General features: G+C 42.8%; 1 protein-coding gene and 1 long non-coding RNA gene across 2 annotated transcripts in view; both read right to left on the bottom strand.

The window, feature by feature from the left end:
• LOC108794385 overlaps positions 1–12,810 on the bottom strand; it is a 16,707-nt gene extending 3,897 nt beyond the window's left edge. Inside the window, exons 1-2 of the long non-coding RNA XR_001941706.1 lie at positions 12,609–12,810; positions 2,608–2,613 (exon numbers count right to left, since the gene is read on the bottom strand). This is a non-coding gene — a long non-coding RNA (uncharacterized LOC108794385). The remainder of the gene's footprint in view (positions 1–2,607; positions 2,614–12,608) is intronic.
• Positions 12,811–12,894: 84 nt separating this feature from the next.
• The window catches only part of LOC108794381 (glutamine synthetase), an 11,561-nt gene continuing 10,476 nt past the window's right edge, over positions 12,895–13,979 (bottom strand). Inside the window, exon 8 of the mRNA XM_018565409.1 lies at positions 12,895–13,356. Coding sequence (XP_018420911.1) covers positions 13,035–13,356 — 322 coding nt within the window. The 3' untranslated portion in view covers positions 12,895–13,034. The remainder of the gene's footprint in view (positions 13,357–13,979) is intronic.

The following is a 13,979-nucleotide window of genomic DNA, read 5'->3' as shown; positions in this document are numbered from 1 at the left end:
GTGGCAATGCCAGGGTGTCTTTTGGCAATATAGTCACCCAGGTCTCTCAGCCAGGGGGGCTGAGCAGTTCCAGAAAGTGCAAATGTTGACTGGGAAAGAGCTGGCTTTGCAGTTCTTCCCAGGTTTTCTGGATTTGGCATGGGTTCCTGGAACTGGGAGATTTCAAAGAGCATTGGGAGGGATGAAATCTCCATTCCTGGGTCCAGGCTTTAGGGGTAACCAGCACTGAAAGATTGTGCACCTGGGCACAGCCCTTATGAGAAGAATGCTGGCTCATGTTCAGGGCCCCCACCTGTGAGTCAGCAGAACTCCACCCAGGAGTCAGAGTGGAGGCCAGTGCAGCATGGAGCTGCGGGGTTGTGAAACCTATTGTGCAGGTTAGCACAAGACCATCTGGAGGAACAGACAGTGGCCTGAGGCCGGAGCAGCAGTGCTGTGAATGAAAGCCAGGAGGTTGGATGTGCCTGTATTTCTGGGATAAAGAACCCCTGCGAGGGTAATCACATAGTTTTGTGAATGTTCATTTAATAAAAGTGGGCAAGGAAGCCCTTAAAAGAAGTCATAAGCAAGTGGATGCGTCCTTAATGCGCTACCATTGGAAGCTAAATCTCACATATATATATACAAACACATTTGACATTGCTTCCATTTGTACAGAACAAACTTTCTGAAAAATGTATAGGGCGAATGGCTCTGTGATTTGCTTTCAAATAAGCCCCTTTGTCTTTAAAGAGTGCTGGTAATTTTTTCTTTAGATTTACTCTGTGCCACCATTGGCTGTGCACCCTTCTACATGGAATTTGGGTAGTAGTGCAGGACAGGATGTTGGATCTTAGTTACTTAGGCTGTGACTGTCACCAGCACTGCCAAAATGTTTATGCTACCCTTTCTTGATTCACGTAGGCTATAAATACCTGATGGAGGCCCTGGTCTAACCCTTCTATCCAAAGTGAAATAAGTCAACTGAGGTTCAATAGTGAGAGAAATGTTTCTCTTTCACGATTGTATCGTTACATGTATGGCCAGCATTAGCAATGGCCAAGGTACATCAGTTCCAGAGAAGGGGAAAGTCCTCCCCACTATCAAAAAGATATAGGAAGAATCTCACAGGTTGGGCTTGTGGGACGTGTACTGTCTCATTTATATTTTACAAACTTGTGTCGCTTCAGGAGGTGTCATGACCTTAACGCAGTCCTAATTAGTATAAGTGGTGGTAAGACTTGTTCCGTGCCTGGAACTATGCTGGATCTAGTTTTAGATCTGCATTGTACTGCCATGTCATCAGACACCATCCTGTGTGATCATTCCTAAGCTGCACAATGTAGACTGACAGGTCTGCCCGCTCTCAGGATCATACTACATGACCGCATATCCTCATAGCCCCAAACAAATACAATCCGTTCCACACCACAGAAAAATATTCACACGTGCCACAGCATACCTACATCAAGGACTATGTGTGCTACAGGTGCTCTGCACCTACAGACGGATAATGAAATCTGCCAAAAGCCTAAGGAGGCATGACAGAGTCTGTCCGCCCTTAACTGCTATTTCTGTGGATGACGTAGAAGTAAACCCCCTGACAGGTTCTATTATTTCTTGGTAACCCTGTTGGAGATATTACTGAGATCAGTTCCAGGGCATGCATGCCTGCTGTGGCCATTATGAAGGGTTCCCACCATCCTTGATGGATTTTTATTTTATATTATGGGGTATGTATCAAGAGGAGCTGGAACACACAAAACTCCCAGGTGGACATGAAGAGAGCATTAATGGAATTCAAGAGTGTGTTCACCTTTTCACAAAAAATGAGAAGTTAAACTAACTTGCACTGTCCTCCGTCATCCCCACCCCCTGGTTCCCACTCCACTTGGTTGCTTAAATTACATACTTTGCCACCGGTGTAATGTGCCCGCACACTTCAAAACTTCACTACACAGCACCAGAGTCTGTGTAGCATCATGATGCTGCCAATGGTGAGCGGTCATCGATCACGTGATTGTGCTGACCAATGAGAAGCTCTACTGAGCTTTCTTTCTTCTGGGATGGCATCCCAGAAGTACCGTGTTTCCCCGAAAATAAGACACTGTCTTATATTTTTTTAGCCCCCAAAACCCACACTAGGTCTTATTTTCAGGGGATGTCTTATTTTTTTTTTTTTAATGTGCAACAATCTAAAGTTATCTGGTATTACTCTGCCTGTCACAGTAACTGGCGCTCTAGCGGAATATCGGCTAATGCGGCTCTGCTCTCTCCGCCGCCGCAGCCTTGCTTTCTACAGCGCTGGCTTCCTTTGCCACCAGGGACAGCGGTACCAGCTGTGCAGCAGTGGGGACATCAGACAGTGGACAGCATGGTAAAGTACGGTACCATTTACCGGTACACATTACAGTACAGTACCATTACATTAAGCAGTGCCTTCAGGGGGACTGCAGTTGGTGAAGTATGGTAGTGGAGTGCTCCCTGTCACTGCGCTGGCCAGAGGGAGTCCCGTCATCCCCTTAATACAGTATGTCACTGCAGGCTGATACCATCTCTCCTGCAAGTTCCCCAGTTCACATGCTACCACCAAACTAGGTCTTATTTTCGGGGTAGGTCTTATATTACAGGAATCTTGAAAAATAGTGCTAGGTCTAACTTTCGGGGTAGGTCTTATTTTCGGGGAAACAGGGTAAGAAGAGGTAAGAAGAGATCCATGTCAATGCAGTCACGTGGCTGTGCTAACCAATGACCGCTCCCCGTTGCCAGCACTATGATGCTACACAGCATTCTGAAGTGTGTGGCCCCTTACACCAACTGGTGTGGGCAGCAAAATATTCAAAGAAATGATGGGAAATCTATCCAATGAGGACACAGACATAAACGAAAACTTATCCTTAGTAGAATGGGGACGGGTTAAAACTTCTGATGATCTTTTTATTGCTGTCTGTACCTTTCTGTCCCAGTGACAACTGCTCTCCCCATTTCTTGTACAGATGTCACATGAATAGAGATTGGGATTGAAATGGGTTTAAATTGTTTTATAGATAATATGTATATATAGTAATATATACATGTGCTACCCCGTTGGCTGACATTGACATTGCAACTATCCATTTGGATAAATATAGTGTATCTTTTGTTTTGGATAAAGTGGAGGAAGGGTTATAGCCTCTGTCAAGTTTGTATTGCTGTTTGTGTGCCCATCGGGGAGATTTACCACTCTATATGTACCGTACTGGTGACCATTGTCACCAGAAAAAAGTCAGGGGGATTCCTAAATTTTAGAGTGGTCCTCAGAACAAGAGCTGAGGGAAAATCTTTTAATAGGGACCCCTGTTCCGGGGTAAAAGTTTTTTTAATTAAAATAAAATAAAAAAAATCTAATAATAATAAAAAAAATTTAAAAGTCCCCCGCCCCCGTGAGCGTCGCCACGTAAACACGCTTCGTGTGCGCCCACGTATGAAAACGACGAATGCGCTACACGTTGGGTATCGCCGCGCACGCCGGAGTGAGAGCAATAATTCTAGGGCCAGTATTTTGGGGTATCTCTAAATTGATGACCTGTGGGGGCTTTTAAAGCGTCTTCTATGGACTTTTTGGGGTACTGCAGTTTTTCGCTTTTTCACGGACGCACGCAATTTGTAACCTAGGCATGTTGGGTATCATTTTACTCGTTGTAACCTCATCTTTTATATTTAATTTACAAAATGGGTATTTGGTTGTGTTTTGGGGCATTTAACTAAATTTGTCACTAAATGTTGGGGTTTAATAAGGAGTTGCGCTATTATTGCGCAACATAAAAATGTTCAACTACCACCATTATATTGTATAGGGTCTTGGCATTCAGAAAATATATAATGTTTGGGGGTTTTAAGTCATTTTCAGGCCTAAAATGTGGAATATAACATGGGTGCAAAAAAAGAAAAAAAGGCCTCAGTCATGAAGGGGTTAAGAAGGAAATTCCACTCACTTTGGGAGATTTCTTCCAACGTACTGTTGCATCTCTGAGAATTTCCTGAAAGGTACACAGACAGCAAAAAAATCACCTGGCAGGGGTTTTGCCTATCCCCTACTCTAACAAAAACAAAAGAGTTTGAGCTATCCATACACTTTAACAATGAGGATATTACGATGGTATAGAAGCATGTACCTAGCTATGTTTTCTTTTTCGGACAAAGGTCTACAGAGTGCATATGACTTCATGTAATGTGAAGCGTTTTTGCAGGAATGACAGACTGCAGGTTTTTACATTCATGTCATGATACACAGAAGTGACTTGTGATAAACATTACTGGGAAACAATAGTAGCCACCCTCCAGAAGGAAGGACAGTGTCAGCACCAATTCAGAGATGATTTGAGGATCTACAGCCGAGTGATACAGAAATAAGATAAATCTTTGTTAATAGTTAAGGTACTTCAATGTATTTTTCAATGTATGTGTAGTGTCACTTAATTAATGTTGGCTTGTATCCTGTTCTGATTGTTCTTACTCCTTCCAAAGTGTTTTTTTAAGATGCACAGAGCTTTAACCCCTTCTCGTCTGCAATCTGTATATCAACGATCCCCAACACAATGCTCCGTGATGAGGATACGTTAAAGTGACACTCAGGAGTAAACCTTCAAAATGTATTGAAGTACCCTATTAACAAAAATGTATCTTATGTATCCTATTTGTGCATCGCTATGTATCTTATTTGTGCATCACTCTGTGGTATCACTGTGGATCCTCTGATCATCCCTGAATTGGTGCTGACACTGTCCTTACTTCTGGAGGGTGGCTACTTTTGTACCCCATGGTCCCTGTGTGTGTTGTAAAGTAGTCACCGCTCCAAGCTCGCTCCCATAATGGACTACAATCTCAATACAAATTAGTAAAATAAACAAGGCATTGTAGTCCATCACGGGATGGTTTAACTCCTGAGTTTAGTGGCACTTTAAAATACCTTCTCCTCTTTGGGAACCAGCAGCCAACAAGTAATTTGGCTGCTGGTTCTCAATACTGGTTGTCAGTTACAGCTGGATCAGTACTGAGTATTGGGAACGAATCATAATGGTCTCCAATCATGCAATCATTTTGACCTAGTAATCATATGCAGGCTTAGGGCTCCACTGACAAAAATAAACACCTCTAGTCATCTGCAGTGCCATCTATGTAAGGCCCCATTCACACTTGCCATACGTGGGACATATTGCCACGCTTCCCAAACATCAGCATTGGGCACGCCATTCATTGACGCGTGCCACACTTCTGCATCTGCGGTGCCATCAACAAATAATGGTACCACCAGCGTACGTTTCATGGATGTGCAATTTTGGTGTTGCAGTTGTGATAGGGGCTAAAATATAGTTCAAATGCCAGATACAGTTGCACTAATAAAAATAATAATTTAACAATTACACATTTTTTATTTTAATTTGCATTTTTGCAGATTTGTCAGCCTATAAAAAAACAGATCAGGGTGTTTTTTTTTAATGAAAATAGTGTACCAAATAACCTCATATGTCCTTAAAAATATGCATAGAAATATGTGGTATGTAACTTAGTCATAGAGTTATAGTTAAAAGACTCATGTTGATGCTGCTAAATTTGGCAAGCGCGTCTACAAGCTCCTCTGAACTGTTCTGGATAGTCCTTGTGCCAATAAGTGGTCCCTCTAGCTGGGAACATGGCATTAGATACTCAGGAACAGAGGAACCTGGACCCGAAACTTTTATCAATATAGTCGGCATTGACATGGCTTTGTTGACAAAGGTTAACTGTTATCATTAGGATTTTTTTAGGGATGCACCAATACTGGTTTTGCCTGTGAAGCCCATATTCTATCGAAAGAACACCAGCTTCATGCTTCCTCAATGGCACTAGGCAGCGTGAAGGTGGCTTCCTAGCCACTCAGGAAGCCAGGCAGGGAGTCATGACCGCCTGTCCGGCTTCCTGATTGGCTTGGAAGCCGGCTCCATGCTCCCTTGTGGCACTGCCAGTCAGAGGAAATCTCCTTCTGACCAGAAGTTCAAGTATCGGGGTAAGTATTGGAGAATTTGGGCGAGTACTCACCCAAATGCTTAGTATAGGCACTAATACCGATACCAGTATCGGTGCATCCCTACTTTTCATTAATAACATGTCACCGGAAATAGTGTCCACATTGAAAGAGTTCCTCTCCCCTGTTCTGTTCACCACTATAAAATTCTGGAAAGTTGCCAACGCAAATACTCCAAACAAAACTCAAAAAAGGTTGGCTTAGATACCCCTTTGCTGTAGAAGCTACTGACTACCTGTGTTTACTTCTCTGGCAAAGCACAACATAAGTTATTTGCCATCCTCTGCTGTATTTGTAGAGGGGTGCGCTGCAAAAACAAGCATGTCACAGCCAATGAAGTGGATATAAATGACAGGCAATGTTTAGTATGCACAATACATAACATCTCATCAGATTTAGGTAGTACTTCCTTCTCATTGCTTAGCTTCCAGCTCCCATACTGGTGTATGATTCTGTGAGATTACAGGAAGTCAGTTATGCATTAGAAATATTTTCCTGCTTCATCACTTGCTTTTGAAATATAGGCACATCCGAAAAATTCTTACAAATGTAGCATAATCATTAAAGGTACACTCTTTTAAAATGGACACTTTAACCTGCTCAATGGATGTCACATAACCTTAGGAATGAGTAACTCTAAATTTCATTCTGGTATTCTTGTGCCGTCATGCCCTGACCTGTCAAGGCATGAACTCCACTAGACCTCTGAAGGTATGCTGTGTTATATGGCACCAAGTCATCAATGTTTAGGTAGGTGGTATGTGTCAACGTAACATGCACATGAATGGCAGTACCCAAGATTTCCCAGCAGAACATTACCCAAAGCATCACACTGCCTCCGCTGGCTAGAATTCTTCCCACAGTGCATCCGGGTGCCATCTGTTCCCCAGGTAAGTGACACGCACCCGGCCATCCACATGATGTAAAGGAAAACATGATTCATCAGACCAGGCCACCTTCTGCCATTGCTCCGTGGTCCAGTTTTGTGCCCATTGTAGGCGCTTGTGGCGATGGACACAGGTCAGCATGGGCACCCAGCTCCATATGCAACAACCTGCGATGCACTGTGTGTTCAGTCACCTTTCTATCGGAAACCAGCATGAACTTTTTCAGCATTTTGATCTCCAGTAGCTCTTCTTTGGCCCTTGTCAGATTTCAAATCCTTATGCTTGCCCATTTTTTCTACTTCCATCACATCAAAAGTGACAAAATATTCACTTGCTGCCTCATCTATCCCACCCACTTCCAGGTGCCATTGTAGAGTTAATCAATGTTATTCCCTTCACCTGTCAGAGGTCATAATGTTATGGCTAATCAGTGTATATCTAGATTCTGGCACAGTGGATTACAGAGAACTCGGATAAAGATAATTTACCAATCATTCTAATTTTAGCAGAGTTGCAGTGTTTGCCGATTACCACTAGAAGCTCACTTATGGGCTTTACATGTGCTCTGGAATTCCATTAAAGTGATACAGTTTGGAGGCAAATTACGTTAAAAACCATAGCAAATGTATCAGTTTTATATTAAAATGTTTTTAAATTTCACAGTGCTCCCTTTCCATTTTATGCTGTGTGTTTAAATGACCCTTCTACAAGCAGAACTCACAGGCATGCAGTATATATGGTTCTCCTTTGCCCTCTAGTGGTGCAGTTTATATATAACCAAGACAAGATCATCTATCTATGCTGCCCCTGCCCCAAGGCTGGGTTCCTCAATGCGCCCCCTCCCTGCCAATCCCTGGCGGCAGGGTTGTTTTTAATTTTTGAAACTTTACATTTTTTAGATTTTTATTTTTCATTATTTCTTATTATCTTTTACTTTTTATCATTTTTTCCTTTTTTTTATTTATCTTTCTATCTTTTACTTTTTTATTTTTTTTACTTTTTATCACTTTAATTTTTTATTTTTTTATTGTAATTATTATTTCTTATTATCTTTTCCTTTTTTAACTTTTGTTTTATTATTTTAAACTTTTTATCATTTTTATTTTATTTTTTCCACTTAAAGTGACATTAAAGTCATTTTTTTTTCCCCTTCCCCCAATGTTAAGTAAAACACTTACCTTAAATGATGTCTCCTAATCCGATCTTCCTCTGTCCTGTCCTTTTCAGCCTTCTCTCCAGAGCTGAGTCCTCTATGCTTGCTGGCACTTCCTGTCCCACGGTGTCTGCATGCGGGTGCACGCGTCCATAGACTTACCTTGCGTCTCTCCTCGTCTCCCGGCCGAAAATCCGAACTGCGCATGTGCCCACCCCAAGATGCTTTGCGGCCGCCCGAGCAGTTTCGGATTTTTGGACGGGAGCACACAGCGAAGACAGCGGTAAGTTTAAACCGCTTTTAATGCGTTTTTTTGTTTGTTTTTTTTAACTTTTTGCATATATCTACTGCTTGCTAGCAGTAGATATATGCAAAAAACACAGAGGGTTTAGAAACCTTTTAACTCGATTGTTATCACACAGGAGCTAACAAGCCCCTGTTTGGTAGCATTTCGACAATTTTTTTATAACAACAAAGAGAACCTGTCACCTCCAATACAAGAGTTATAGCACAGCATTGTGCTAGCTCTCCTGTGACAGCTGAAATGGGAAGGCTGCGAGTGCAGCTCTCCCGTCTCAGTGTTTACACGAAGCAGAGCGGAGAACAAACATTCTCTGCTCTGTTCCCCGCTCTCCAGCCTGATTGAATGTGCCATGGTCCCGGGTCTCCCAGAAGAGCAGGGACCCCGAAAAACATGGCAGGGAGGGAGGCAGCCAGCAGTGATAGGCAGCCGGAGGTGGGGGCAGCTAGGACGGACAAGCAGGCTACTTACAAGTGATCTCTGCATTGCTGAGATCACTTGTACAAAACGAGCTGTAGCTTCCCCGCTATACATTATTTGCTTGCCCAAAGCAGGGCTAAATGTAGGGAAAAAAAATAGCCACCCGGCACTGCATGTCCCGGGCATCGGGCGATAGGAATCTCAAACTCCTGCCGCCCCTCTACTTCCTGCCGGGCCTCGATGGCCTTGTGGGAATTCCGGCCCTGGGTGGAAGGTTGGGAGATTAAGTGATAACCTTTATTTGTATACAAAGAACACTGCACTTTACTTTAAAGTGTATGTAAACCCAAACCAAGTGTTCATTGCTCATATGCCCTCTTGGTCTGATGAATATACCAGTGGAAGCATTTTGTTATATTGGTTTGATAAGTATAAAGGAAACCTGCTGATCTTTTCTGAAATTCTAAGCTGTCCTGTGTCCTCTGCACACTTTTGTGCTATCTCAGCAAGCTCTCCTTTTCCTTGTTGTAGAGATCTGAGAGTAGGAGTGGTTGAGTAGTTTAGCAAGACACTGAGTAGGGCTAACACCACTCAGCCTACAAAATACTACAACAGGGTTTATAAGCACATAAAACACAAAGAAATGTACATTTATTGCAGTGATGTTCATCTGTGCATATGGGGTTTTGTCAACAGTCAGGACTCCTTCACGCCATAGTGATCTGCTAAATACATGGGATCCATGCATTTAGTGACAGTACCACATACTTGCATTCCTATAGATTCTCAGTGGCACCCCAACCCGCCTCCCAGCGCCGCAATAACTTACGCTATGATTTAAAAAAAAAGTAGCTTATACATTACAGCTCTAGTGTTGCACTACAAGGCATGCCTGCTGGAATGTGCATTTGGGTGCCATTGAGAATCAATGGCAGTGCAGTGGCATGTGGTACCATGCACTAAATGCACAGATCACCTGCTTTTAGCACAACACAGACCTGGTCCTCTTGACACTTGAATAGAACAACATATACATAAAAAAGTGTGTATGTAATATAGTTATATAAAAATGAAATGTTTAAGTGTATTTTAGATGTAGGTACTTTAAAGCTGAACTCTGGCCAGCTTTCAAACAATGATCTGGGTGCACCACCCCTCCTTCCTTTGATGTTATCTTTTAATCCCACCACTCTGAATGCAGTCCACCTGAGATAATACTTCCCTTCCTCCCCTTATACAGAGATCTTTCTTCTGGTACAGTCCAGGCTCCTCATACAGCCCCATTCATTCCTATAGGCAAGTTATTTTCTGAGAGGCTGAGTTGAGAAGTTTGCTCATAGAGATAAATGGAGTTCTAAGGCCTGGTTCACACCTGTACGTTTTGTAGCGCGTTCAAAGCTCTACGAACGCTCAAACATGAAAATCCCATTGTTTTCTATGGGTATGGTTCACACCTTGCCGTATTTCAGCCCGTCTGAACGTACTACAAAATGGCCTACGCCTTAAAAGGTACATGAGCTTCTTTGCAGCGCGTTTCCATTGGGATACAGCCAAGCAGCCCACGGAAACGCACGTTTGTCACGCATTTTTTTTTGTCGACCGCAAATCGCGCGACAAACGCGCATATTAGATAAGCCTAGGTGTGAACAGAGCCTAAGGTTGTCTATAAGGTTTAGCTGGCTAAGAAAAATGAGTAGCTATTCTAAACTGTGGCAACTGAGGACTGTAGGTATAAGATCTAAATAACTGGACATGTTGGCAATGGTACCCTTGGAGGAATGCCCCCAGCAGGAACAAAATCTGCATAAGAGTATCAAAATAATGTTATCAATATTTAAACCTTTGAGCCATATTAAGAGAAAATCATCTGTAAAGACAATTGACTTACAGTATGTGTACTTGATTTCCCTGACTGAGTGGGTATTATCCTTAGAGATCATAGTACTCCCACACCACCCTGGGCAATGCCTTCATCTGCTTCCTTCTATAGAAGGATGGTGCCAGCTTTGTGATCACAAATGTCTGCTACAGATCAGCCACTCTCACAATGCACAGTCCGAATGATCACTGGGGAGATGCAGTCACTTTACTGAAGCACTTTTAATGATGAAAGCCCTGCTATATTGTTGCTGTATATTGCGGCACGCAAAGAATTTATGTAGACTTAGTTACTGAAAGATCCACAATATTTTTCCTGGAAGCTCTGTAGATTTAAAGAGAGCGCTGTTAAAGAAGGTTTTCCATAGGATAAAAATTATACCATATGATAAATTAAAGTGCTCACTTCGCAGAGGATGTACAGGGCATGTGCATAAAGCACTCCAATGAGAACTGTAAACATTTGTATGTGAATTCAAGGTTAGAGGACATGCCAGCAATGTTTACCATTTTGTTATAAGCTTATACTAGTAGAGCATTGTACCATGTTAGTCGTCAAATAATGCAGAAAGTTTGGAGTTTATTACCTTTTAAACCTTAAAGCCCAGTTCCACCCTTGTAAGTGATTTGTGTTTATTGTGGTAATCTAGAGGTACGGGGGTGATGTGCATGTGTGCATTGTCAGTGCTTTTATACTTTATTTAAGGGACTCCTTCATAGGCCGGAGTCCTAGAAATTCAAAATTCCCTCCACAGGATCATCAGTCTCTACAAGTTTCCAGTTGTGATCTGTAAGCTGCAATCAGCTGAGTCCTCTCTGCTCTGCTGAGCTCACTGTGCTGACCCCTTCTCATGAACAAGCACACTCGGCTCTGAGGAGAGATCAGTAGCTGTGACAGCATAGAGAAGAGATGAGAACTCCTCCCTGTGATTCATTACAACACATCTCCACATGGCTCTATGTATGCTCTGGAGGAACAATTTCCTCCACATGTTCTTAAGGTAAAACGACCTCTAAAGTTTGTTTTGCGTGTTCTCCCCTTCTCCAGGGCCAGCTTTAGTCTCTGCTGCCCCAAGGCCAGGTTCCTTATTGCACCACCCCACCATTCTCATCCCATGGCTTTTGCGTGTTCTACTAAACTAGTATCTACAAAGTCTATGGCCCTGGGTGGTTAGTAGGGCTGCAACAACTAATCGATTATAAAGCGATTGAAAAAGTTGTCAACTTTTTCAATAATCGATTAATCGGCTTCTGATCAGTTGGCCCTGTTCACGGCTCCACACGCTGCGCGCCCCACCTCCTCCCCAACTCACACTCAACGCTGCCAGACCCGCATCCACGCCGCACCGCCTTCCCGCCTCATCGAACTTAATAATCGGCTAACTAAATCGATTTTGAAAATAATAGTTAGCTGCAGCTCTAGTGGTTAGAATGTAATTCCAAATGTAACCGTCATATCTGATGGTTTAACAGCTAGCATAGGCTGAAAGCAAACGTCTCTGCATATTACAGAACTGTCATGAGTAATAAACCGCAAGTCAAGTCTAGTTTGCTATCCACCCGTGCTAGACATTCCACTAACATTCAGAACAAGGCGTTATGCTTGTACTCCACTGACATTCAGATCTAAAAGTGGGAGCATCTTCCAAAGTTGTTTTGTTGCCTATAATTTCTGTCCAAACAAACAAGCTGTTTATTTTTCTTCTTTATTCAAGTAATAAAAAGCAAGAACAGTCACATGTTATTACACAATAAAACCCTCTTCTGAGGAACTTTAATTCAGACCCCAAAAAGGACTCTGTACTGGAACGTTAGAAGCATCCCACAAACAGGATGAGGTATTATGGGATCCTTAAAAACACACAACCCCCCCACTGCCCAGCAGGTCGATGGCCCGTGTATGTCACATTAAAACCTGATTTTTCAGGAGTGCAGTTATTGGCCCACTCCTTAACACCCATTGGGAATAAGCCTTCCCACAGGCTTATAGTCTAGAATGATCAATGCCCTCTACCTTCCACATTGGAAGAAACTGTATATAAAGACTAGTATAGAATGGATTAAATAGAATGAAGCAGGCTTTCCAGTCAGTCTCAATTGCGCACTCAGCCAACTTGTCTCTGGACACAGTTGCAATCCTTCCCTCAGTCTAAAGTCAATGTTTAGCTTTTTTTTGGGGGGGGTGGCTGGCCATGTCAGACACTTGTTAGTGAATGACAACAGTAAGCGGGCAGTACAGACTCAACTCAGGAAGGATTTTTTTCAAAAGAGACAACTTGGCTGTGAACCTGCAGATGAGCTGACCAACCCACTAAAAACTGATGTGGAAGATGCAAAATGGATGGAATCTACTGGGTGGATCCAGCCCCCAATTCAATTCTTACAGTAGTCTTTAGTTTCACTGCCAGTCTCATTCAGAAGGGTTGTCCTGACCAGGGCCTCGGTAACAGCATAGGGGTCACAGTTGGCTGCTGGGCGGCGATCTTCGAAGTAGCCAAAGCCTTCCTGTCCAACCTGGCGTGGGATACGAATGCTGGCACCACGGTTCGCTACGCCAGCTGAGAACTCATGGATGCTGGAGGTTTCATGCTGCCCCGTTAGGCGGCGAGAGTTGTCCTTACCACCGCGTGGATCATAGAAACAGATGTGGTAGTTGTGGCGCTTGCCTAGTTTATCAATAGCATCTTCAATGTGTCTGGTGGGGCAAGAAGGAAATGGGTTAAATTTATGTCTGCATAGGTCATTGTATAAGCTCAAGTTGACACAAACATCTTATAATTTTAAAAAGCTCAGCAATTATTGGTCACTGCCAACACTTGGGACTCATGATTTAGTAAAAGTGCTATAGTGAACCAGAATTCCAGGTTGTGTGAACATCTAACATGCATGAAATGTGGTTTACCAAGTGTACAGGAATGCTACACTAGATCAGACTTACTGTAAATGCTAATAAAACCCTGGGAGCTACTTTTTTTTTTTATATCTGGACTCTTGATAAAAGGTAAAACATGAACAAAAATGAACAGTATTCCTAAACAATGGCCAATTTGAAGTTAGTCATGAGATTACCTTCTAGGCTGCCATTGCTGGCCTTCAGAAAATACTAGTTGCCTGTCTGTTACTCTATGAGCAAGCCCTAACAGGTGAAACGCATTAGCAGTAGAAGTTATGTGCATGTATACTACACTACGAGGTGGAACAAAACCTTTCCAGTGAAGAGCAGCTGTGTGCGCAATTGGGTTGGTTTAAAATGCCCATTTGTAAGAGTTACTGACAGAGTATGCAAGAAGTTAGAAAATCTGAATTTCCCCCCCCCCC

This window comes from Nanorana parkeri, unplaced genomic scaffold, assembly GCF_000935625.1.
Source record: "Nanorana parkeri isolate BGI_ZX_2015 unplaced genomic scaffold, ASM93562v1 scaffold845, whole genome shotgun sequence".
Classification (NCBI taxonomy): domain Eukaryota; kingdom Metazoa; phylum Chordata; class Amphibia; order Anura; family Dicroglossidae; genus Nanorana; species Nanorana parkeri.
Note: the sequence above shows the minus strand (reverse complement) of the source record. Positions and strands in the feature narration are given on the sequence as shown.